At 40.2% G+C, this 26,723-nt stretch overlaps 1 protein-coding gene and 1 non-coding gene across 14 annotated transcripts in view; one reads left to right on the top strand and one right to left on the bottom strand.

Annotated features, from left to right (window-relative positions):
• PKP4 (plakophilin 4) overlaps positions 1-26,723 on the top strand; it is a 163,928-nt gene that overhangs the window by 74,974 nt on the left and 62,231 nt on the right. For 8 of the 13 annotated variants that reach the window (XM_078376273.1, XM_078376262.1, XM_072982764.2 and 5 more), the window contains 3 exons: positions 16,576-16,610; positions 25,833-25,964; positions 26,066-26,256. In XM_078376273.1, the coding sequence (XP_078232399.1) occupies positions 16,576-16,610; positions 25,833-25,964; positions 26,066-26,256 (358 nt within the window). The remainder of the gene's footprint in view (positions 1-16,575; positions 16,611-25,832; positions 25,965-26,065; positions 26,257-26,723) is intronic. The other 5 variants (XM_078376264.1, XM_020801171.3, XM_072982738.2 and 2 more) reach the window with 1 other exon arrangement.
• Positions 2,586-2,749, bottom strand: LOC140703406 (U1 spliceosomal RNA). Its single transcript, XR_012082817.2, has one exon. It is a non-coding gene; the product is annotated as a U1 spliceosomal RNA (small nuclear RNA).

The raw sequence follows: 26,723 nt of genomic DNA, 5'->3' as shown, positions 1-26,723 counted from the left end.
TGATTTAAAATTATATTTGCTTTAAAGTAGCAAGCATAGAGGAATAAACAAACAACCCAATTCCAATCAGTGAAAGACATCTCAAGAAGTGCAGTTTATCTGGAGCAGCTCACTGAAGCAAAGCTTTTTAAAGCAGCCAATTTTAATTACTTCTACTCATTGCCATTCTGTTCAAATATTTTATGCCACAAGTCATTTCTTTTGGGATGTAAAAATACAAATTGTAATGGTCTCCACCAGCTAGAATTAAAAATGTATATCCCAATCTCCTGTAGAGCATTTATGCTTTAGGTAATTTATCTAGTGTTCTTATTAAACTGAAACATTCATCTGGCTTTAACCTGATACTGTGGCCTCTGTGAAGACTTCAATTTTAAGCAGAATAACATTGAAGTAGCATGGTAGTTTAGTTCATTATTTGTAACAGGTCATTTATTGTCCCAGAATATGCACCAAAATAATATTGTATTTTATTAGTAGAGTGAAGAATGTATGCACTCAGTCATTGAAGTGTTTCACTCAATTAACTGAATATCTGAAAAGTTTCTGAAACTGCATGTCTCAACTGTCTGCATATATTGTTTGTAACTGCATTTTATCTTGGGAATAAAAGCCTGATGGAACAGTTCTAGCAAAGAGAACTGCCGCTGCGTTCTTCTTTAACACTCGACGAAATAGCAAAAGTACATCTGTCCTTTGAAGTGTTAGTGCTCATTATACTCATTCAACCAATCGGTTGAAAAATCTTAGTCCTGTTCAAAAGCACTAGTCCCTTATATTCCAGGAAAGAGGGGGCACATCAACAGGCTTTCATTGTTAACACGGCTTCCCAGCATAACATATAGCAGTGGATCCCAACCTTGGGTAACATAGGTGCTCTTGTACGACAATTCCCAGAAGCCCTGACCAGCAAACTAGTGGTGAAGGCTTCTGGGAGTTGCAATCCAAAAACACCTGGGTTACCTGAGGCTGGGAACAACTTATATACAGTGGTGCCTCGCTTAACGAGCGCACCGTATAACGACGAAATCGCATAGCGATCCGTTTTTTTATCGCTAATGCGGTCGCTCAACGTCGTTTAGATAGGGCGAAAATCGCTTTACGAAGATCGGTAAGCGTTTCGCTTACCGATCTTCACAAAACGAAGCCCGACAATCAGCTGTTCGGCGGACAAAATGGCCGCCGGAAGCTCCGTAATGGCCGCGTGCAGCGTTTTCGCGCCCTCCCCTCGTTTAACGAGGGCGCGAAAATGGCTGCCGGCCATAGGAAACCTCGCTGAACGGTGGGACAAAGCGATGGGAGCTCACTCTGTCATGTGGATTCGATCTTACGACTGCTGGTCTTCTGACCCTGCAGCATATAGAGGCTTTTGCGGTTTAGCCCGCAGCAGCTCCACATCCCATCCCATGTTTATGGAAAACCTTTGTAAAATAATGTCAACACTGTTTTGAGTTGAATTGTACTTTGATCACTAGAAAAACAGCAATAGAAAGTTCAGCTTTTCATCTTGCTCAACTTCTATTTTTCTTCTTTTCTTGTTGGTCTGTTCTCAGTTACAGATACTTTTAGAAAATAATGAAAAGCAAGTGTTTCCTTATAACAAGGTTTTCCAGGGGATAGGTGTGCGCCATGCCAGTTCATCTGAGGCAACAGCTGTCATGGACACACAGAAGCAGGGATGCCCTTTGATTGGTTTCAGCCACTTTCCTAAATTAATGAACTGAGGACTCCGAGATATCCCAACCTTGACAGCACCTCATGTCCTAGGCAGTGATTCTTCCCCTAGTCCGCCCTTCACCTTTCTCTGGTGTTGAGCTCCCTTCCGTACCCCCACTCCAACTGTACCCTTCAATGAGAGCTAGTAGTCCCTGGTGGAGATCGGCATTCATGGGGAAGTCTTCCACTGCCAGAGCTAGCTGTGTGAGATATGTCTAGCATTGATGCTGAGGGAGTGGGTACAGGCAGATTAACCTCCATCCATCCTCAGTGTTGGTGACTCTGACTTTCCTAAGGAATAAAGATGGGTATGCCTCCACCAAGGGGCAGAACACAGGCCACAACTCCCAGTCCTGTGCTAATAGCTCCAGTTTGTCCTCTTATATGGTGGTGCCTCGCAAGACGATTTTAATTCATTCCACAGAAATCACTGTCTTGCAAAAACATCATCTTATGAAACGCGATTCCTCATTAGAATGCATTGAAGTCTATTTAATGCGTTCCAATGGGGAAAAAATCACTGTCTTGCGAAAATTGTCCATAGAAAACATTGTCTTGCAAAGCACAGTTTCCCATACAAATGCATTGAAATCTACCATATTGGGGGAAAACAATCCCCTCGCCTGCACTGCCTTTGGAAATGCAATGGGTGTCAGATGGCCTTCCCCCTCTTGCTCTCTCCAGCAACAAAGAAAGAGGGTGAAAGGAGTCAAAGCAGCCCGCTGGCTCCTGATCATGGTGACTCCTTTTGCCCTGTCCTTTACCACTATGGAGAAAAAGAGGGAGAATGCAGTATAAGACATCACCAGGACTTGTTGCTTTTGCAAGAAGTCATGAGGAAAAAAGAGATTAAAAGGATTCTAGAAAGACCAGGAAAATCATAAATGCAGTCTCCCATTAACACAAATTATGCAGTTGAGTTCCCCACATTTGGGGAAATCATAGGGATCAGCACTCTTGAAGTGCAGTAGATGAGCCTTACTCCAGAAAAACCACATTCATGACCATGTTATTTTCCTTGTAAGGTATGGGTTGGAGTGGCCCTTGCACCTCCTACCCCCTTCTGTGCCCTGTCCCCCCAAGACATGGTGACCCCCTGGCTGCACCTCCCGCTCAGTACAGGGCTGCACAGCCACTTTCCCGCCAGAGGCCACGAGAGCTCCTCAGTGTTTAAGGGTGCCCTGTGGGACTAGGTGTTCCTCCCACAATCCTCTAGTGCACAGTTATTAGCATATGCTAATATCTTATGCTAATACATAGTGTATTAGCCCTTATGCTAATACATGGGGTTAGGTGTTCCTCCCACAATCCTCTAGTGCACAGGTATTAGCATAGGTACCTGATTTCTGTGGGTACCTGTCACTCTCTTACCTCGGTGCACCAGGAAATGACCTGTACAGACAGTGAAATGATCCTCTGTACACTTCTTACTAATCTCTTTCTCATTATGTTGATATCACATTCTCTTTAAGAAGGAAAAAGAAGAGATATGGAGCAAAGGACAACAGAGGCAGAAAAACAGATCCAACTGTTCTTTTTCCTCCTTACCCCCTCTTGTTATCTTTGCTTCTTTCTTAACTAGCCAGCTGACTAGTGGTATTTTTAAGCCTCCCAGGATGCCTTATTTTTCACCTGCCATTTTCAGCCAGCTGATCCAGTTTCCCCTTGCAGTTTTCTGCTCCAACAGACTCATTTAGGGCATTGCTTAATTTTCATTAAATTGTGTTTGGGCTGTTTCTTCCTCAGGAAACTTGAATATGTTTGCACTTCTACACACCTTAGACTTCCTCCATGCTCACTTATATCCTCCCCACTCAGCCATCCTTGTGTCCTCCTGGTGCCGTTTAGACTGTATAAGAATCACCACTCACCTTTGAAGCTTGCAAACAGAAGTAATGATATCATTAAATGAATGTGCTGTTCTACAGACACAGTAAAAGCAATTTCCTATAATTGAATAAAATAGACATCATGCAAGTGAACACTGAAGAAGTAGTGTTGAAATGTTGTGGAAACATTTGGAAATGCTATTTTTAAAGAGAGCTTGTTACAAAAAAAAAATCTTTTTTCTGAATTAATAGCTTGTTTCTTTAAGCGTTAAAAGGTGTGTGTTTGGCTAAGAAATGTGCTCATTTTCTAGAAGTTAATGAGGTATTATCTACTGTGTATCTTTTTCACCACCACCATCTCAGCCCTCAAAGCTACCATTTTACTGTCATCCATCTAAATGTATTTTAGCATACACGTTCCATTGGTTCCATGCAATCATCATTAAGTAGCTGTTACATTATTACATTTTTATATAAATTACATAAGTATTTTCTTCCAAATGGAGTGTTTCGTGTACCAGAGGAGGAAAGAAGGCAACTGTTGACAATGAAATACTCTTGTTTCAATTCAGGAAAACACATCTTATGTGCTGCTTAGAATAGCGTAGGTTATAAATGGGTGGGTTAAAATCCGCAAGCGGGTTGTGTCATGACAATTTAAAACAGAATTCAGATTTCAGGTGTAAGTTGGATGTAGTTGTAGATCTGAAAAGACTTATGATTGTGATTAGGCTATAAATGACGTAATATGTAGAGGAACCAGCATCATTCTTGCATTTTTGAATGAGCATGATAGTCTTTCTCACTTTATCTGGAAAATACATTTCAAAACAGCTTTTGTGGGTTTAGATTTCAAAGAGGTAGCCGTGCTTGTCTGTGCCAGGCAAAAATAAAAAAAAATAAAGAAAACAAAAACCTTGTGGTACCTTAAAGACTAACTCCTATATTTTAATGTGAGCTTTTGTGGACAAGTCCACTTTCTCAGTTTTTGTGAAGTAACCATTATAAAATTTATCACAACAAGCACTGATAGAAAGTCATATTATTCTAGTTCACATGCCCCAACTGTTAGCTGTTGTTTTTTTAAATGAGGATTCGCGAAGTACTGATATAAAAACTGTTGCTGCAATGCTTATCTGCTATCTAGAGTATAAATTCTAAACTAGATTGTAATGATTTATATGCCATAAAGTCAGAACTGACTTATAGTGACCCTAGCAGGGTTTTCAAGGTAAGTGAAATATTTGGGACTGCTACAGAGACTGCAGCAGGTCCAGAGTGTGGCGGACAGACTTCTGAATGGGGTTAGAAAATACCAACATATCTCTCCCACTCTGGCTGCCTTACATTGGCTACGTGTTCGCTTCCATTCCAGTTTCAAGTTGATGATACTAACCTATAAGGCCCTAAACGGTTTGGGACCTCGGTATCTGTTGGAGTGCCTCCTTCCAGTTAGGTCTGCCCGTCCTATAAGATCGTCGAAGGCAGGGCAGCTGTGAGTTCTGACCCAGAGAGAGGCCCGGAACACAACCACTAGAAATCGGGCCTTCTCGGCGGTAGCGCCACAGTTATGGAACTCTCTTCTGCCCGAAGTCCGCCTGGCCCCTTCACTGGGCACATTCAGAAAGCTACTAAAAACCTGGCTATTTAGACAGGCCTTCCCTGAACAAACTATATTCTGATCCAATAGTGCCCAATAATATAACTTCTATCATACTGCCATGCTCCATGTTTTTATTTATCTACACTTTTAATTGTATTTATTGTATTATGAATACTTTATTACGATCAACAGATCAGATGTGAATAACACAGAATAACCGCACAAGTATAAACAGAATCAATACAATTATAATATACATTATGTGCAGAAGACTCTTAGGGGAACAAAATCCGTAAATAAATCTTAAGAGTATACCCCTACCCCCAGTTCATACATATTCATATATGGGTACATAAAAGTATATATCTACAGGATTAAGACAACATTTCTCGCCTGCAGACTAGTGCCGCTGCACAGAAGCTGGCCACTTTAATCGTTACTGATGGACATTGGTCTGCCAGCAGATAGCATTTATAGTACTCATCATCTCTGCCGGGGATGCATTGCAAAATTGGATGAATAAAAGTATTACGGATACCAGTATAGAAGGAGCAATACAACAGAACATGGCCAACCGTCTCCACCACTCCAGCCTCACAAGGACATAAGCGCTCTTCATAGGGAATGTTCTTGTATCTGCCTTCCAGCAGGACTGAAGGAAGTACATTAAACTTTGCCAATGTAAAAGCTTTTCTATATTTTGGAAGGGTCAGAATATTCAAATAGCTAGCAGGTAAAAATGCCTGACCATAATCTCTAAAGCCAGGATGGGTCGTAGCTATACTGACATGGTGTTGTAGCTCATTGTCTGTGATTCGCTGGTGTAGTTCCTGTTTTGCTTTTGTATAGCCCATTAACAAAATAGCACTTCTCGAGAAGCCCAAATTATTTAATTTCTCATTCATAGATCTTTGCCATCTGGACTGAAACTTATCAGTTAGCACTAGGGGAGCCAACCCCACAGGGGTGAAAAACATTTTTAGCCAGAAATTCAGCTTAAGTATCCATGCCCGAGACTCTATCAACATCTTGCCTGTTTCTAGTCGTAAAAGTGCATTTGGCACACAACTTGGGAGTCCAAGGATAGTTCTCAGAAATTTCATTTGAGTGGACTCCATTGCAATATAATTTCTGTAACTACACCATTGTGCACCATATAACATCTGTGCTAACACCTTCGTATTGAAGACCTGTGTGGCTGATGGTATATGCTAACCTCCTTTTGTAAAGAAAAAACGTATGAGTGACTTAATACTTCTCTGAGCATTTGCTATAGTGTTGGATATTTGAGCCTTCCAAGATCCTGAGGACTGGAAGATCACACCCAGATATTTATAAGATTTAACTTGCTCAATTGGATGGTCATTTATTTGCCATTTGTGTGTGATCCGTTTCCTAGTAAACACTAAGACTTTTGATTTATCATGGCCCTATTCCCTTACAGCAAGAGTATGGCCCATACTATGATGTCATCCAAATTGTGGGTAGGTGGGGGTTATTCCAGACCTTTATAAGATTCTTTGCGTTGAATTTTGGATTTCATTGGTTGGGTTTGGTTGTTGTTTTTTCACTCCCCAGAGTACCTGAAATCTTCAAATACCGCATTTTCTTAAATGTCTTCTGTATGTAGGATGAATATTTCATCTACCGCTAGTGCCTGTGTTTCAAATACAAAACAATATTAAAAGACTCAGCTAACTAGAATTGTTTTTTAAATAAAATATTTTGTTAAAACAAATCCAAAATACTGTATATCAGTGTATTTCTAGCTAGTACAAAATACAGCAAATTACCATGAACACTGTAATTATACATTCCTAAATTTTGCAATAGTTGTAAAAAGGACTAAAGAATATTGCTCCAAAACTTCAAAACACAAGAGTATTGGCCATTTAAACTGGGTTCTTACTTGCATTCTCAATAAAAGGCAACCAAGTCTTGATAAATTTGTTTGGATTTTCAGAATGCATTTGAAGCTGTCCCGCACCAAAGGCTGCTGAGAAAACTCCACAGTCAGGGGATAAGAGAGCAGGTCCTCTTATGGATTGAGAATTGGTTGAGAACCATGAAACAGAGTAGGTGTCAATGAGCAATTTTCACAATGGAGAGAGATGAAAAGTGGTGTGCCCCAGGGATCTGTCCTGGGACCAGTGCTTTTCGACCTGGTCATCAGTGACCTGGAGGCAGGGATAAGCTGTGAGGTGGCCGAGTCTGCAGATGACACAAATCTTTTCCAGGTGGTGAAGACCAGAAAGAATAAAGCAGCCAACATGATAATGCCATTGTACAAAACACTGGTAAGGCCGCGCCTGGAGTATTGCATATAGTACGGGTCACCACATCTCAAAAAAGACATCATGGAACTGGAAAAGGTGCAGAAAAGAGCAACTGAAATGATGACTGGGCTGGGGCACTTCCCTTATGAGGAAAGGCTACAGCATTTGGGGCTCTTTAGAGAAAAGGTGCCTGAGGGGGGGACATGATTGAGACATATAAAATGATGCAGGGGATGGAGAAAGTAGATAGAGGGAAGCTCTTTTCCCTCTCACGCAATACCAGAACCAGGGGACATCCACTCAAATTGAGTGCTGGGAGAGAGAGAACAGACAAAATAAAATATTTCTTTACCCATCATGGAACTCCTTGCCACCAGATGTGGTGATGGCATCTGGCGTGGATGCCTTTGAAAGGGAATTGGACAGATTCCTGGAGGAAAAGTCCATCGCAGGGGATTGTATAATCTCCAGACTTAAAAGGCAGTTACCTCCAAATGCCAGATGCAGGGGAGGGGTATCAGGAGACAGGTATCTAGTAGTTGTCTCATTAGCTCCCAGAGGCATCTGGTGGGGCCACTGTGAGATACAGGAAGCTGGACTAGATGGGCCCTTGGCCTGATCCAGCAGGGCTCTTCTTTTGTTCTTATGTCTGTTGGTTTTAAGCCTTTAGATAGTCCAAATTTGTGAGCCAATTTCCTTGGAAGAGCCCCTGACCAACTTCAACCCAGCAAGTTTCAAATGTGAAGATTGTCCAAATGTTTCCAGTATCAAGTAAACTCCAACTCCAATCTGACTGTGTTTCACAGTGGTGCAATCAAATCCTTTCGGAGTGCAGAGGAGCTAACCCCTAAACATATTGATAAAAGCAAAAGATCACTGTTAGTGTGTAGATTTTGCCCTGGTACATTGTTTATAATTTCGACAACATTGGTCCAAAATCTGGAGGCTTGTGGGCATTCAAGCACATGGAAATATTCTGTCTTCCTACACCCCATCTAGACATTTGGGGGTTTAACAGATACAGTTATTGCAAATGGGTTGAACTTATGGGTGACCTACCCAATGGGTGAGCCACCTTACATATGTTTTCCCGCCTAACTGCTAAATTTTCTTTAAACGAGCTGATTTTCAGATTTTATCCCATTGACCTAATGGTAGCTTAGTGCTCAAGTTGGCTTCCCATACCAGTCTAGGGCTTGATGTTTCAGGGTATCGTTTTTAGATCCATCAGGCATAGTTGTTTTGCCCCAGTAGTCACATCTGTAGATATACAGTATAAAGTTCTTCAAACTTGAGATGTTTCTTTGCAGCGAAGATTCTTAAATGGATTTGCAAAGGCTTTCATGGCCAGGATCTAATGGTTGTTGTGGGTTTTTTGGGCTCTTTGGCCATGTTCTAAAGGTTATTCTTCCTAACATTTCGCCAGTCTGTGTGGCCGGCATCTTCAGAGGACAGTACTCTGTGCTCTGGTGTAGCAAACAGACTGGCAAAACATCAGAAAGATCAGCTACCTGCTATTGTAAATCAGAGTACAAAACCTTTTCGGCTGCAGGTCCCGTAATCACTTATTGTTGTCCCTGCTGGATGGGACTATTGCGAATGGCTTTTCTGGAAGTTAACACTCCTAATGGGGCCAGGGGCTTTAGATGAACATGCAATCTGATTTGGAAAAAGGAAAGTTACTTGGTACATAGAAAGATTAATCTTTTGCCGTAGTTGTATCCTCTGTCAACCAACAGTGATTCAAGACATAACCCCCTTCTTTCATTCTGTAGAAGTGAAATGAAAGAGGCTGCCAGAATACAGGGTGCAAAGAATCTAACAAATTGGTTTGTACTCTAAAGTCCCCCATACATCTTTACTTGGCAGCCAGCTTTTTCACTTTCATGCATTCTGGGCTTGGTACATTAAACGAGAATGTACAAAGAACCAAATACATAGTTCGGTTTCATGAAAAATATTAGCAGTAGCCAGGCAACAAAAGCGGGAGATCATTTCTAGCCCAGTTAGTTGTGGACTTCCAAATAAACATGTTCAGAGGATTTTGAAGTGCCAGCCAAACTTAATGTGTCCCATTACCTGCCAAGAAGAAAGGGGACAAAATGACCAGGCAGGCAGTTGCTGAGAGAGACAATGCAAGCCTCACTCTCTGACTCTTTCTGTTCTCCTTCCCTTGAGAAATGGCCATTAGCAATAATTAATTGATAAACTATGGTCTAATATAGAAGTTGCACTATGTGTACAAGGAAAATGCAAGGTTGACAGTAACGTCGTATCCACCCATATCCAACACAGTTGACCTTAGGTGCTTGCATTCAAATATATGTCATCTTAGCAGCAAGACGTTTGTAGCAAACAAAATGTTAGGCCTATACAGACATATAAATGTATAAATATATATAACATTTTACACCATATGGTACGGGGACAGAGTGGAAACATCTGTTACCTCTCCATGCTCTAAATACAGCAGGAATGGGCAATACATTTTCTGCAGACCTCACCCTCCCACACACAATTACTGCAGACAAGGAAACATGTTCAGAACAGGATAATTGCTGCTCCTGGCAACTTTCAGAATTAGCACTTATCATTTAAAACAAGGCACAGAGGTCCCTGTGCCACATTTCAGCAACAAAGAGGGGGGTTTACAAAACCAGAAGCAGTCATCCAGTAGCCAAGGTTTTGTTTTGACAAAAATTGTCCCTTGACCCTGAGAATTGATTTATCCCGATATACAATTTCCCATGCATACTGATGAACCAAGGCTGCAAATGCTAGTGACATGTGATATATGAAACACATGATGGTCTTTTATTGCCTTTGGTTAGAAATACCAGCTAGGTAGGGAGCAGAATTGGGATCTGTGCTACTGTACGGATAATCCCATTCCCTAGTAGTGGAAGGTGCCATTTGCATCAGTATTACAGTAAGAGATGAACAGCAGAGCAGGAGCAAATGGGCCGAAAACAACAACTTGCATCTGATGGTCCTCATGCCCATACCCAATAGCATGTATTTTTTGTTTGTGTGTGTGTTTTTTTTAAAAAAAGAAGAGAGATGTAAAATGTAAAATTTGTATTACTAATTTACATTGACTCTGAATTAGCAAAAATTTAGACCATATGCAACCTTTACCTGGGATTCTTTGTAACAAACTAGCTTCTTTTAGTGTCCACAGTTTCTTTCAGCCATTTGTTAACGTCAACAAAATGGCAGAATAGGTAGTGATGAAGATTCATACGTATAGGTATTATTGATCCACTGAAAGTCCATGACCATTCATCCTCATTAATTTTCCTGCCGATTCTATAAATGCCATCTACTGAAGTGATAGGTAACTGAAAGTGATGAAATGCTGTATGAAAGAATTCTTCCAACAGATGATAGTTATTATTTCGTATCATCTGCCTTTCTCTTTCCTTGTGATGTTAGGACTTGAGAGGTGTGGGAGAGGAAGTCTAGTTGTAATAAGGGCAAGATTTATTCATTGCAGTTTAATCATTGTTGGTGAGTAGTGTTTTGAGGCAGCATTATTTGTTAAGAAAAACTGGAGATTTAATCCTAGAAAATTGTACTTTGGCATCCATTTTGTGATGCCTAGTGGTAACTTGTTGGAGGTTTGTATGAGGTTTGCCAAAAGCAATTGTACTCCTTTGGGAGTTAAAAGGAAAATGAATAATGCAAGAACTGCCTCTTTAGATCAGGTGAAAAAAAGTGTTACTTAGCCCACCGTTCTTCTTTAGACAGTGAAACATTCAAAGGAAATCTGGAGTCTGAGAAGCAAGGAGTAGAAACATCATCCATCCATTCCCTGTTGTTTATATCCAGTTTCATGCTATTTATATCCTCAGTGTTTCCACTTAAACTTTATATCAGATAAATCTATCATCAATTACTCACTGTAAACTCATCTGGAACCTTTTCACAGACATCTTGGTTAGTACACATTAGCATGTCTGGCTGTACCTGTAAATCACACAAGCTAATTAGTCATTAAAAAGAGGAGTGTCTCTTGAACCTACCACAAACTTATCTGCTTTCTGCATTTCATAATTGTGTACATATCTTATTAATTCTCTATTGCATGTCTTCATTTAGAAGGTGTTTCATCTTCTTGAACATATGTGTTCAGTTCTTTCTATTAATTTCTTTTGGATATGTACAGTAACATTAAATAATAAAATAACGTGTATCTCAAGAATATTTTTATTTTTACACTGTTGCCTAAAACTGAGAATTAAGGTAATGAAAGGAACTGAATCCTAATCTAAATACAGTACTAAATGACCAGACTCCTGGAATAGAACATAGAGAAGATATGAAGTTCCCTCAGTTAGGCTATATGTATCAAGATCAAGCCCCATTCCCTAGAAGTCAGATGCCTACCTGACATGGGTAGGCACTCAATTGAGTCAGAACTCAATTCTGACTTCTGGCAACCCTTTCCAAGGCTTTCTAAGTAGTGAATACACAGAAGTGGTTTACCATTCCTTTCTTCTGGGAGATTCCTGGGACTGTGCAGCTTGCCCATGACTACACAGATTGACTCTTCTCTTGGATGTGATGAATCAAACTCCCAACCTCTGGCTCCGCAGCCAGATACCTAAAGCACTGAGCTATCTAGCCCAGTGGTTCTTAACCTTTTTGAAAGAAACGCCCCCTTGAGCCATTGAGGAAGTTATCATTCCCCCCCTCGCAGTGGTGGCACTGGATCCACTGCTGGCACTGCAGCTGCAGCTGCCTTCTCAGGTTTGGCTCACTCCATTGCCCCCAAATCGCCCCCTTCTGTTCCTTTGCCCCCATGTTGCCCCTTTTCGTTCCATCCCCCCACCCGAAAAATGAAATCACCCCCTGGGGGGCGATATCGCCCAGGTTAAGAACCACTGATCTAGCCAGCTTTCTTCCAAAGAACAGTTTCTGACTAGCTTAACGTGACATTTGTTGTCCAGTTACTAGACTCTTGTAGATGAGTCACTGTTTACATAGATGTGTGGCTAGCATAGCTAGCATATTCCAGTCTTCCAGTGTACCAATTTAATAGGTATACTGTGCAAAATTTGTCGAATTTTATGTGAAACTGTGGGTCTTTGAATTTCTAAATGAAAAGATTTAAACAAAACATGCAGGAAACCTGCAAAGAGGACAGTGGGGCACAAGTCTTCTGCATATACTCTGTTTCCCTGAAAATAAGACCTAACCTGAATATAAGCCCTAGTATGATTTTTCAGGATGCTCGTAATATAAGCCCTACCTCAAAAATATGCCCCATTTAAGTGAAACCCCGCCCTCCACTATTGTGCAGCAACCAGAAGAAGACGACATGACTGTATTTGAATAAATGTAGATTGTTGTACATGAAAAAAATAAAACATCCCCTGAAAATAAACCCTAATGTGTTTTTGGAGCAAAAATTAAAATAGGATCCTGTCTAATTTTGGGGGGGAAACACAGTAGTTGAGTGCTGCATCAGTACAAGTTCATTGAATTGAGAGTTTTCTAAGGCAAAATATAATTGATTTTACATGTTTTGGGGTGTGGGTCACAGTTTTTATCTTTGGCTTTTTTCATAACAGTATTGTCCCAAACCCACAAGAGGCCTATTCTTTCTCCCATGAGCAGAGATCAGTCTTCCCTGTCTCTACCCACTACCCTTGCAAGAAATTTTATGGCTGAAAATGTTGAAGCGATTCAGGAGTAGAGAGGGGGGTATTCGTATAGGAATACGAATATCCCCGCACAGGTGGAAATAACAAGGTGTCCACTCACAATTTCACCGCTGCCACTGGCTCCGCAGTCCCTTCCTATTGCGCTGTTGCCTGCAGTCAAATACCTAGTCCTGGCAGGAGGAAGGATGACAAGCCTCTGGGTAACTTACCACTGGGTAACTTTATTGTTTCAGCCACAGTGATTCCCCCCCTCCCCGAAGTGCAATTTACATTTACATTAGCTGGACGTTTTTCCATGGTCACAAATATAAATGTGTTTGTGGATTTGTGTCATTATTTATGTGAAGTAGGATGCAAGACCTAAATTAGGAAGAATGTGAATACCTGTCTTTGTTGCTCCTTTTGGTTCTAGGAGAAAAAGCTGATGTCCCATTAGAACTGTGCTAAAATCTAAGACTTTGAAATGAAAATTGGCAGTGTGTGCCAGCTAGTCCTTCAAATGGGAGAAAGTAGTTTAAGAATATGAATTACAGTGGTGCTTCACAAGACAAATGTCTCGCAGGACAAAAAACTCGCAAGACAAATGATTTTGGCAATGGGGTGGTTTGATGACTCGCAAGACAAATGTTCCTATGGCCGTGCTTCGCAAGACAAATGTTTTCCATTTCTTGTTCCTGCCTCATGTTTGCTGATTTTTAGATGTTTTAAGTTAAAGTTTTTTGATTGAAATTTTTAAAATCATCTGCACAGTATGTATGGCTTTAAAAAGCACTTAATAAACCCTTTGTAAACCAAATTTGAGTTTGTTCTGACTGTTTTTGCCCATAGGAATTCATTAATTAGATTTCAATGCATTCCTATGGGAAAACGTGTTTCACAAGATGATTTTTTCGCAAGACAACATTAACCGTGGAACGAATTAAATTTGTCTTGCGATGCACCACAGTATATGTAAAAGAACAGAGTCAAATGCTGAAGGAGATATAAGAAAGTTAAACATCCAATGCTGATAGGCTAGATAAATACATAATGCTTTAGGCTTAATACACTGTACATACAAAAACCTGCTGCTGGTTATCACATTGGGCTGCTGGTTGGTGTTCAATTTTCACATTTTGCTGAAATGGCTATTTCATTAAAATCACTGCATTAATGTACTGATCTCCAGAGTTTTGCTAAGGTGTTAAACATTTCTGTCATTCAAGCAACATTCCAATTGATAGAATCAGGAGTACTTTGCAAACTGTTTCATCATGCTTTTCAAATGAAAAGTGGCATAAAAACACCTTAATAAATGGCATAAATAAAAAACATGATGGATTTGGGATTAACCACAGAAGGACTCTTGGACTTGGGGGTACCCAGAAGTGTAGGAAAGAAGAATAGCAATTTCAGTCTATTTATTCATCCTAGGGGCTTAAGTGTCACATCCTATACAGTCCTGCAGTCCCCAGCCCTTGGCAGCTTTTAAAGTTGCTGCTGGGACAGAATCTGTGAAACTTGCAGCCCTGCCTTCTTCCTCCTCAAGCCCAAGCAGAGCTCTACTGACCTCATATCTAATGATATAGATCCATCCTGTTATTTTAGTATACATTGTGCAAAATTTGAAACTCATCAGAAAAAAAATGGGTATACAGTACTCATCTCCTGAACCATATTTTAAAGAAGGTTTCATCACATTTTGCAGCTTTACATTTCTAGTACCCAGAAGCATAAGGTCATTTAGTCCAGCCTCCTGCTACTGTAGGAAATCCACAGTTAAAGCATCCTTGACCAGACTTTTCATCCAAATGTTGCAGCCAAGACATTCTTCCTAATATTTAGTCAGACGTTCTTGTTCATTCAATCTGTTGGATTATCTGTGTTCTACCCAGATATATTCTTCATTACCTTTCATTCTATTATTGTTAGCATCTCATGCAAAAATTGTATTAAATTTAAATATATATACTAATATATAATACACACATATACATATTTTATATCATTTTGTTCTCATGTGCAATATATCTATAAACATTAAACACTAATATCTCATCTGTGTCTGTATTAACAGTTTGATATAAATATATTTATCTCTCACAGAAACTGATTTTAAAATAGAAGTTAGAAGATAAGAATAGTAACAAAAGCTCCTGGTATAAATGTTAAATACCGTATTTTTCCATGTATAAGATGCTACTTTTCCCTAAAATCATTACACTAAAAATAGAGGGGTGTCTTACACAGAAGTAAGCTGAGATAGCTGAGGAGTGAACAAAATGGCACATACCTTGCCTCTGTAAACAGGCTTCCTACAGTCAGGAGACTTAGCATCCTCCAGTCACAAGCCTTATCAAACTGACACCAGCTAATGCTGTACAAATCAATTGGTACACACCTCATTGGAGCTGGAGCCTGAAGGCTCAGATTCAACAGGGACTCAAATTGTCCGACCATTCTGAGCCCAGAGACTGAATCCTCAAAGCTAAGTTTTCTTAATTTGGGGGTTAGAAAGGGGGGGGTGTCTTGTAAACAGGGGTGTCTTATAAATGAATTACAGTCATGCAGTAAAATACGTTACTGCATCTTTTTTGAATGCCAGATGCAAGTGTAGAATGTTTCTTTAAAAAAATTAGCTCAAAATATTGATGCAGTTGTAGCTTACCACGAGAAATGCATGAGACTTGGAAGTATTTAATGCTAGAAGGATTGTGTGTGTTTGCTGCTCACTGGCAGAGCAGATTTTGCACAATTATGCAAGTAATATTTTGTTAGGATAAAAGTAAAAATATAGCCTTCCATCTCTTATTCTGTACATACTCCCAATGCACGGTTGTGGTACTACGTGAGGTCGTTTTTTTCCCTTTGCTCCTGTCATTGCATCCCTTGCACAGTGGGGCACACAAGAACTGTCAGCTGTTGATGCTAAAAGAGAGAATCCCTTGCCTAGCCGGGGTGTTAATTCTATGTTTTTCTTGCATGCCAAGAGTCACTTACTTTGAATGAATGACTGCTTTTGTGTCCATTTCTTTGATGCACAAGGACCATGCACAGAGAGTCACCTGTATAGACACCATGTGCAAACATGAGTTCAACCCCTTTTTCCTTTGCTGTCACATGTTGGAAAAACGAGAACTCTGATTGAGGGGAAGAGTTGAGTGAATAAGCACAGATCTCCTATTCTTTAACCATTCTGATACACTTTTCGACGTATGTGTACTGACTGTGAAGGTACAATAGCATTGTGCTGAGCTCTCCTAGCATTCTTCTGGGCCTGGACTTATTAATGCACAGCATAGTAAGTCACAGATAGAATAAGCTCATTTGTATCAATGGGATGTGCGGAGGAGTTGGATAACTGAATCGCCCGTGATTCAATAGGCCTGTTCTGGTTTGGTTTACTACCGCAAACAAAGGGATTTAGGCCTCTGTGTTTTTAAAGTGAATGGAGAAACAGTTGAAGGGAATTAACATGTATTTGTTTCTTTCCTTTTCTGTAGCTCTACTGAGAAGTCATTTCCCTGGAGATCTGCAGGTACAGTTGTTTTATATATTTGACACAGGTTCCATACGTTCCTAACTCCACCCTAAATAACTGTTCTGAATGACGCTTATATGAGTTATATATATGGAGTGCAAAATGTTAGGTATGCTGTACTCACATCTGCATTGTTTGGAATAAAATACTCTCAATTTTTACGAAGCACATTTTGGAAAGATAATACGGTTTTGGAGTATCTTTAAGGACACATTTGCATGGATCACTTGTACAGAGTTACTATTTATGGGCAAAATCCTACTACATAAATACATGCTGGCAGAATCTGATGATGTCATTATCAGGCACCAGTAAAATTTAACTTAAATTAATTATAAGCTTCCTCACTCCCTGTTTCAGGTTGCAAGGCCCCCTAGAGCTCCCTCTTGCTTGGGGAAAGCTTTTGGGAACTTCAAGTCCAAGAGAGGATCCTTTAATAGTAAAAAAATAACTGCCCGATCACTGCTGCCAGTAATGGGACTGCTGGTGGTGATTTTTGGCTTTTAGAAACTTCTCCTCTTTTCCTGCCCCTGCATTCTGAAGCTCCTAAAGGTTACTCCAGGGCAAAAGGTAACCCTTGGAACATGGAATAGAGGGTAGAGACCTTTCACTTAATTTAAATTAAATTTTACCGGCACTGGGTGATGGTGCCATCTGCCAGGGTAGATCTATGCCAATAGGATTTTGACCTACATATAGTCTATTTAAATGGTCATATAACAATGCTAGTCCTCATTGCTTCGAGAGATAACCATGTTAGTCCATTGTAATCCATGTAACAAAGATAAAAACAAAAGCAGTGTCACATCTTAAAGAGGAAGAAATGTATTTAACTGTGAGCTTTCATGGATTAGCAAGTGTGTCCATGCATCTGAAGAAGTGGATTATAATCTGTGGAAACTCATGCTGAAATACATCTCTAAGTCTTTAAGGTACAACTGTATTTTTGTTTTTGTTATCCTGGTCTTCTTAGTTTGCTGATATATAAGGACCACTTCCTGCTAGCTGCATAGTGAATTAGGCTTTTTCTTCACAGCTATCTTTTCAGTTTAAAGAGAGAAAAAACTGTGCATCCTGAGAACACCATTATGTATGATGGGGGTACTTATATATTTATTTGCACATATATATGTCAAAAGGCAACTTGACATCACATAACAACAACGATATGCACATAACTTTACTAATTTTAACGTTCTTAAAAGACCTGCAGTATGTCCTTTCCAGGCTCCAAAAATCAGTGGTATGCTATTTCAAAAAATTGGATTTTTAGTCTGTAACTTGGCTCCAACAGAGAAGCAAGCAGAACCTTCTCAGAAGCACATTCCTATCTCATTAATGTCGTTGAATAAATCACGATTAAGCCTAGCAGAAGAAATCTTAGCTAGAACAGGGAAGAACCTGTAGTTTCTGACAACTCCTAGTCTTCTAGTATGTGCATTTAAAATTGTTGCTAGTTTAAAAAATATATATATTTACTATTGTTTATATTTATAATTTATATTGTGCTATTTTTGTAAACTGCCATTGAGTACCTTTGTTTTAAAAAGGTAATATAAATTAATTAATAAACATCACTGCGGGCGAAAGCGATATCTGATAGTAATCTTGATATTGTTTGAATGAATTAAAGTAAACAACATTCTTGTTTGCTATATGTGGCTACAATGTTAGATAATTGTTGTTTGAAGTATGTTTTAAATATGTTTTCAAGCTGATTGCTGAGGGAACAGAAAACAGTCTTTTGGCACTGCAAAAAAATTACAAATTTATTACACTGTGATCTTTTCTGATACAGAGGCCACTTAATCAGATGTGCATCAGATGATTCTAAAAGATCAGTAGTGAAAGACAAGCTATATTAAAGAAAGCATTATCGTAGTAGAAAAAGTATTCTCCATTGTGTATTGTTTCTGTTGTTTCATGGTGCACTCTTAGTTTATAGAGAGTGACACATGGTCCAACTTAACGGGGCTGGTACAAAGTCAGTGTGGAAGGAATTCTTTGAGACTAGGAACTTTGAAAAACAGTGCCACAAAATAGATTAATATTTTAAAAGGTGCCTTTTTGACACTTCCAGATCCTCCATCATGGTCTGCAGTTTATTCTTTAAGACATTTTAACTATCACTATTTTGCATTTTTGGCTTTCCCAACAGTGAGGCAATAACAGTGTATCCTAATATCCATATACAGAGATCACAAACATTACCAGTGAAAAGTTCTGATAAGTCTGGGGATATATTTTTAATTGCTTCATTACACTAAAAATGTTCCAAAAATTTGCATGTCATGTTGATTAGGCCAATGGATACAGAGTTTATTAATACATGGGGAAAAGAAGTCCCAGACTTTTGAAAATATACTGCTATTCTCGAGGTCCTTACTGAGGCATACTTTGTAAACTTTTTCTATTAAAGTATGCTGCCAAACTCTGTTTATCCAAGAACCAATACACAATAATTTTGTTTTATTGTTTTTGTGAGCTACCTTAAAGGTCACAAGGTATGATATCAGTATTTTAAATAAATAAAAGGGGCAGTAAACTCAACAGTAATAGCCAGCTCCGTGCTAATACAGTACTGTATGTTGGAAGGATTTGACTGGTTTCATTCAAGACAGATTCCAATGATGTGCTGCCAGTCCCAGTGGAACTTTCCTCCCTTCCCTTTGTCAGCTCTCCATACTGTCAGAAAATGGATTCTTCCGAGTTCTTTGGTGCTTCAGATCTGTATTTGAGTATACAGTATATGTTTGCATGTGGGTGTGGGTGCACAGAGATGTGCAGTGGAGAAGAGATTTACCCTCCCTTTCTCACCATTGTGGCAGCAGAATACCACAACTGGAGACTGTGGTTGGACAGGATTTGTGTTTTTCTATCAAGTGTACATTGTATCTTAACACAAAAGGAACAGTATAAAGGCACTTCAGTTTGCTTACTCATAAACAGAAGAGAATAAAATAGCAGTCAAAACAATGGTTCACAGAGGCATCAAACAGCATATCGTGAACTTTCATGGATCCTAAATTAGAACCAATCATCCTACTTCAAAAAAGATGGAGGAGGAGACTGAACTATTATAATGCTTCTGTTTTTCTCTCCGTAGCCCATTAGCATCTTATGACTAGTCTGCTAATTGTTATATTTTGCTTTGTTACTGAATCCTTGACATTTTCAGTCTCTTAAAGGCTGCTTGTTTGTCAAGTGAAATTCTACCTTTTAAGAAAGATAATTATAAGTCATTGTTGGCACTTGGAGCTAAGAGAATCCTTAGACATGACCTACAAATGCAGATCTGTAAGAAATGGTTACAGTACTTTAGTTTAATTTGTTTATTACATCCCACTGGAGATGTGTTGTTGTTTTTTTACTATGGAATCAATACACCTTTAAGTTAAAACACCTTTTCAGCACTGATTTTTATCGCACATGTAGCAGAGATGGGAAACGTGATTCTCCAAGTGTTGTTGGTCAACTAACTTCCATCATCCCTGATTATTCATAATACTAACTGGGACTGATGAGAGCTGGAGTCAAACAACATTTCAAGTACCAAGGGTTCCCTACCCCTGCTTAGTATACAGAGGATATACATTGATAAAGTGTTGCTTTAGGCATTTTCAAATCAAAGACAACTTATTTAGGCATGCTTAAAACAGTTGTTGACTTCTTGTCATCCTATCTCACATCACAAACTTATTTTAGAAGACCTCTCAGGTTCAAGCACAGGTTTTAATGTGATATAGAAAGGTTCTCTTCCAGAAACACAACTTGAAAGCCTTTTCATTCATATCAGTGTGAATATTTGCTTTTTTTGGATCTTGATTCTATGCAAGTTTTTTTTAATCCACATTGTGTAAACATTTCAAGTCCATATTCTGTACAAATTTACTTATAATATAATCATAATTATTCATTTCTGATATCAAGAAAAGATCAGAATGATAAAAGAAGTAATATCACTATTCTGTTTCATGCAGATGGGACTGGAACTGATCCTTCTTTCTCAGCCTCTTTTTTCTAGATGATATTCAAATGAATATATTAGACTACGACCCCAAAAGCTTTGTTAGGCATACTGAAATGTTTGTGTAAGCCCAGTAGAATGGCTGATTGTTTTTCTCCCTATTAAGCAAGCATGCCACTTCATAAGTAGTTTTTCAAATTCATTTTATACCTAGTTTGCCTGGTGGTTGGTTTAGCGGAAAAAGAAGTGGAAAGTCTAATGGGAATGCTTCCTTGATGGTAGATTTACAATGTCTTAGATCTTAGTCTTAGATTCTTTCTTTATTCTTCTCCCTCTCACTCTTTCTCACCTGTTTCCTGAATCTTTTTAGATTTAATTCACTCTTATTAGGCAAACATTTTTTCACAAGGTCCTTAAGTTTAACACTGTATTTTAAAATGTATTGAATTGAAATATTCTATTCCATCTCATCCCATTCTCACCTTATGGCTGTAAGGTGCCATACAGTCATAATTAAAATCACATTACCACAAAGTTGCATGGAGAGGCAGGAGAGGAAGCTGAACACGTTCCATATGCATTGTCTCTGACAGATTTTTGGCATCACTAGGCAGGACAAAGTTCCAAATAGTGTAGTCCTGTAACAAGCTGAAATTTTTAGCATGTATACATTACTGAGCCAGTGACATCTACGTTGGCTTGGGCATGTCGTGAGAATGGCTGATGGTCGGATTCCAAAAGATTTTTTGTATGGAGAATTAGTGCAGGGAAAGCACCCCAAGGGAGATCACAGCTGCGATACAAGGACATCTGCAAGTGAGATCTGAAGGCCTTAGGAATGGACCTCAACAGATGGGAAACCTTGACATCTGAGTGTCCAGCCTGGAGGCAGGTGGTGCAGCAGGGCCTCTCCAAATTTGTAGAGACACTTGTCCAGCAGACGAAGGCAAAGAGGCAGTCACAAAACCAGCAAAATTAGGGAGCTGGCCAGGGAACGGATTGTATTTGTCCTCAGTGTGGAAGGGATTGTCACTCTCGAATTGGCCTTCTCAGCCACACTAGACGCTGTTCCAGGACCTCTATTCAGAGCACGCTACTATAGTCTCTTGAGACTGAAGGATGCCTGCTGCAAAGTTGCTTTGTAAATCTTGATGAAAAGTTTTTAAAAAGGTAATAAATATACTAAATAAAGGGGAACAACTTTCAGAACCATTAATGAAATGGTTCTGTAATCCAGTGAAGGTGTGATGAGTTTGCCATTCATTTTGAGGGGAAAATCGCTCAGATTCGCAGTGGGTTGGACTCCACAGTTACTGCGGAATCAGAGGATGTGTCCAGTGTGCCGTGCTTAGGTCAAGTATTAATGGATGAGTTTGTTGAGACCTGAGGATGTGGACAGGGTGCTTGGATCTGTCCGTGCTACCACCACTCCGCTCAACCCTTGCCCATCCTGGCTAATTGGAAGATCAGCCAGGGGGGTTCGCACCTAGGTCCAGGAGACCCTGAACGCCTCTTTGAGAGAGGGAGTGGTCCCTACCACCTTGAAAGAGGCGGTAGTTCGTCCACTCCTTAAAAAGCCTAACCTGGACCCAAGGCTGGTGGTTAACTACCGACCAGTAGCGAATCTCCCTTATTTGGGCAAAGTGTTAGAGCGGGTTGTGGCCGGGCAACTCCAGGCGCTGCTAGATGAAACAGATTTTCTGGATCCATTTCAATCAGGTTTCAGGCCGGGTTTTGGCACGGAGACTGCCTTGGTCACCCTGTACGATGACCTTTGCCAGGAGAGAGACAGGGGGATACTCCTGGACCTCTCAGCGGCTTTCGACACCATCAACCATGGTGTCCTTCTGGATAGGCTGGCTGGGTTGGGAGTTGGGGGCAGTGCTTTATGGTGGTCCCGCTCCTTCCTGGCTGACCGTGTCCAGAGGGTGGTGCTGGGGGACAGTTGCTCTGCCCCATGGCGTTTATGTCAGGGCTCAATACTGTCCCCCTGCTGTTCAACATCTACATGAAACGGGTGGGAGAGGTCATCAGGAGGTTTGGGCTGAGGAGTCAGCAATATGCTGACGATAGCTCTACCTCTCATTTTCTATCAATTCAGGTGAGGCAGTTTCTGTGCTGAACTCATGTCTGGACCTGATAATTAACTGGATGAGGGTTAATAAATTGAAACTCAATCCAGACAAGACGGAAGTGCTGTTAGTGAGTGCTTCGCCGGACAGGCTGGAGGGCCATTTCTCTGCCCTGAATGGGGTTACACTCCCCCTAAAGCAGGGTCCCCAACCTTGGACCTCCAGATGTTCTTGGACCTCAGCTCCCAGAAATCCTGGCCAGCAGAGGTGGTGGTGAAGGCTTCTGGGAGTTGTAGTCCAAGAACATATGGAGGCCCAAGGTTGGGGACCACTGCCCTAAGAGACCAGGTCCACAGCTTGGGGGTGTTCCTGGACCCCAGTCTAACACTGGAAGCCCAGGTGGACTCTGTGGCCAGAGGCACCTTCCTTCAGCTGCAGAAATTATACCTGGTCAAGCGGAGTCTCATGACAGTTACACACGCACTGGTAACACCCCACATAGATTACTGCAATGCACCTTTGAAGATGGTCCGGTGACTTCAAGTGGTCCAGAATCGAGCTGCATGGCTGGTGAGTGGTGCGACCGCTAGAGAACATATCAAGCCGATTCTGTATAAGTTACATTGGCTACCAGTTGCTGCCCGGGCCCAATTCAAAGTGCTTGTTTTGACATATAAAGCCCTAAATGGCTTGGGCCCTGGATACCTGAAGGACTGCCTCCTTCCATATGAACCTACCCGGCAGTTAAGATCTAGCTAGGGGGGCCTTTTGAAAGAGCCGTCCCTCAAGGAGGTAAGAAGGACGGCTTGTAGAGAAAGGACATTTTCGGCAGCTGCCTCCCAGACTATGGAATGCCCTCCCGACTGAGATTCATCTGGCGCCGACGCTGATGACATTTTGGCGCCAGGTCAAAACCTTCCTGTTTCAGAAGGCTTTTAATTGAAATAATATTAGCTGTGGGCTCAATGGCAATTTTTATATATATTTTAATTGCATTTTAATTGTTCTGAATTTTTATTGTATTTTAAATGTTGTAAGCCACCCAGAGACCTTTGGCTAGTGTGGGCAGCATATAAATTAAAAAAATAAGCAAGCAAGCAAGCAAGCAAGCAAGCAAGCAAGCAAGCAAGCAAGCAAGCAAATAAATAAATAAATAAATAAATAAATAAATAAATAAATAACAGGTTCAATTAACCTTGAATTTAAAGCCCATGTGTCCTGCAAGCCTTTCCGAAAGCTATCAGGAACCTTCTCCAGTAATCTGTTTATGCTAACCACCAATTAAGCCCTGTTTCTTCCTGAGGCTGGCAGACCACATATAGTGATGGAATGCACATAAGGCACTCAGTGCAGATTATAACTGACAGAGAAGGCATTTGAGAGAAATGGATTTATAGATAACACCAGTCCAACCTTATGGAGGGTTTTAAAACCTTGAAACAAGGGGCTCCTAGGTAACTATTACATCTACTGAAGCTTGTCTGGGCTGCCCTGAAGACTTATACAGCATTGTAGATGTCCATACCATTTACGTAACATTCAGTAGAATTCCCGAAAAGCCCTGGAATCAGAATCCAGAACTGAGTGTAGAACTGCACACCAGCAACACAGGTTTGGCAACAATGCCAATTTTACAATTTGGGTGATGGCTCACAAGTAGTGATGGGCAACTCGCGAGGGCCCAAGGACATTTCTCTCCCCCCCCCTTTCTGGATTTTAGAGGGTTGCACATCTCTTTTAGTTCAACCATCTCTCTAGAAACATCCTGGGAGAAACTGTGGGCCTAAAAATGCAAATCATGCCCCTCATGTTCTGGTGGAGGTGACTCACATGCTTGGATCAATTCTTCAGCCAAAATATTTTGAGAACAGGAATTCAGGGCTTGGGAGTCTGCACTTGCCTACCTGAAAGGCTGCACACAGCCTGGAGATCATAAATTGTCTACCTCTGCTGTAGGAAAGCAGTGAGTTGGGGTTTTTTAATGTCATGGTTTGGGCTGTGCACACTCCTTATCTTTCCAGTATCTGGAATTCTTCAAGGTACAGCATAACTGTTTTCTCCTCCAGTGCTTCTAGAATATCTTAAGGTTCAGGCTTTAGTCCTTTAGTTCAAATTATAGAATACTCTGAAGCAAGTACATTTGTTTTGCATTTAATGCACAATAATCAGTGTCAAATTTGACAGTATATTTTTCATTAATGCCTTCAGAATGTTCTTACTTGGGAAATATATGCTGAAAAGAAATTAAGAGACTAACAAAACTGCTTTCAGATTTGCATTCAGATATGTATACTGAAAAGAAAACAGTATGTGTACAAATTGGTATTCTACTCCAGTGTTGAATGTTCTTATAGAAAAAGCTGATCTCAGATAACTACCGAAATCATTTTTCTGTAATCTGTAATATATGTGGATTTCTATTGTAGGATATCACACAATATATAATATTTTGGGTTGTTGTAGGTTTTTCATACTGTTCGGCCATGTTCCAAAGGTTTTTCTTCCTAGTGTTTCGCCAGTCTCTGTGGCTGGCATCTTCAGAGGAAGGACAGAGTTCTGACTCCTGTCCTCTGAAGATGCCAACCACAGAGACTAGTGAAACGTTAGGAAGAAAAACCTCCAGAACATGGCCAAACAGTCCGGAAAACCTACAACAACCATCGGATCTCGGCGATGAGAGCCTTTGAGGATACATATAATATTTTTGTTATAAATGTTGTATAGAATTAAACTGAGCAGAATTGTTGAAAGCCTACAGTGTTGTACATATATAGATAACAACCATAGCTAGGGTGGTGTGTCAGATTTTGACCCAGGGCACCAGAATTTAGCTAATACAAAAATCTGCTGCTAGAAAGGTATGAACTCATTCTTTGGCATTTGCTACAGATGTTGCTTCCTGAGTGGAGGCAAACACGAAAGAGGCAAGCTCAAGATATATATATGTAGCTCAACATGGAACCAGTATGGCTGTTGGCACACACAGACCAGACCCATGCATTCCTTACTGTGCCTTTCTCTTCTCTCTGTTTATGTCAGTCTCATGTGACCCAGGTTTAATGAATTGGGCAGCAAAGTTCAAAGCACCAGAATTGCTGGTTGTGGCTCCAATAGATAGATAGGCAGATAAAAATATACAGATGTGGATCTTATTCTTTACTAATCAAAATTTGCTTTCAGATTTGCCAAACACAGGTGTAAATAAGCTGAGAACCTCTGAGAGTGTTCATATTCCTTCTTACCATGTTGGGACAGAACTAGAACAAGGGAGTCTCTACTCACCAGAGCAAACATCGCTTCATGAAAGTGAGGGTCTGTTATATAAATTTTAAATAAACTTGAAGTTTATCAGTTCGGTGGCTTTGTGTCATAAGTGTGCAATAACTGGAGTTTTATCGTGTTGTTATCTGTAGGATCTGTGGGTAACTCCAGAAGTTCAACTCAGATGAATTCCTATTCTGACAGTGGGTACCAGGAAGTTGGCAGTTTCCATAACACCCAAAACCTGGGAAAGGGAGAGAATAGACAGCAACATTCCTTTGTTGGAAGTAATAATAACCATCTGGTGAGAAGTTCTAGAGCTGAAGGACAAGCTTTGGTTCAGGTACATCTCTTTTCAGTACTGTTAGCTGTTGAATTACAATGTTAACAAAAGTTAATAGAAAACAGGAATAAATGTTTCCAGTTTCTCCTTTGTGCTCCAAAGCAGAGGGGTTGGGAGCAAATAAGTTATGTGTTTAGGGTCATTCACATCACCATGAATCATAAGTTTTTGTTATGTCTCTGCTGTAGAAAAAAAATTAACAGACATGAAGTTGAAGCTACATTTTACCCAAACATAAATGCATTTTAAAGTAATACTATGATTATGGCCTCTCCCAAGAATCTCTACAATTAAACAATGTTAAATGATGAATGCTCAGTATTTTGAAGAAATAAATTCTTGATGTGATCTTAGAATAATAATCTTAACCTTGGAACTGCAGAGTTGGAAGCTACCCTATGGGATCATCGAGTCCAGCTGTTGTCAAGGGGGCACAGTGGGGGAATCAAACTCCCAGCCTATTGCTC

The sequence above is a fragment of the Pogona vitticeps genome, chromosome 1 (genome assembly GCF_051106095.1).
Source record: "Pogona vitticeps strain Pit_001003342236 chromosome 1, PviZW2.1, whole genome shotgun sequence".
Taxonomy (NCBI): domain Eukaryota; kingdom Metazoa; phylum Chordata; class Lepidosauria; order Squamata; family Agamidae; genus Pogona; species Pogona vitticeps.
Note: the sequence above shows the minus strand (reverse complement) of the source record. Positions and strands in the feature narration are given on the sequence as shown.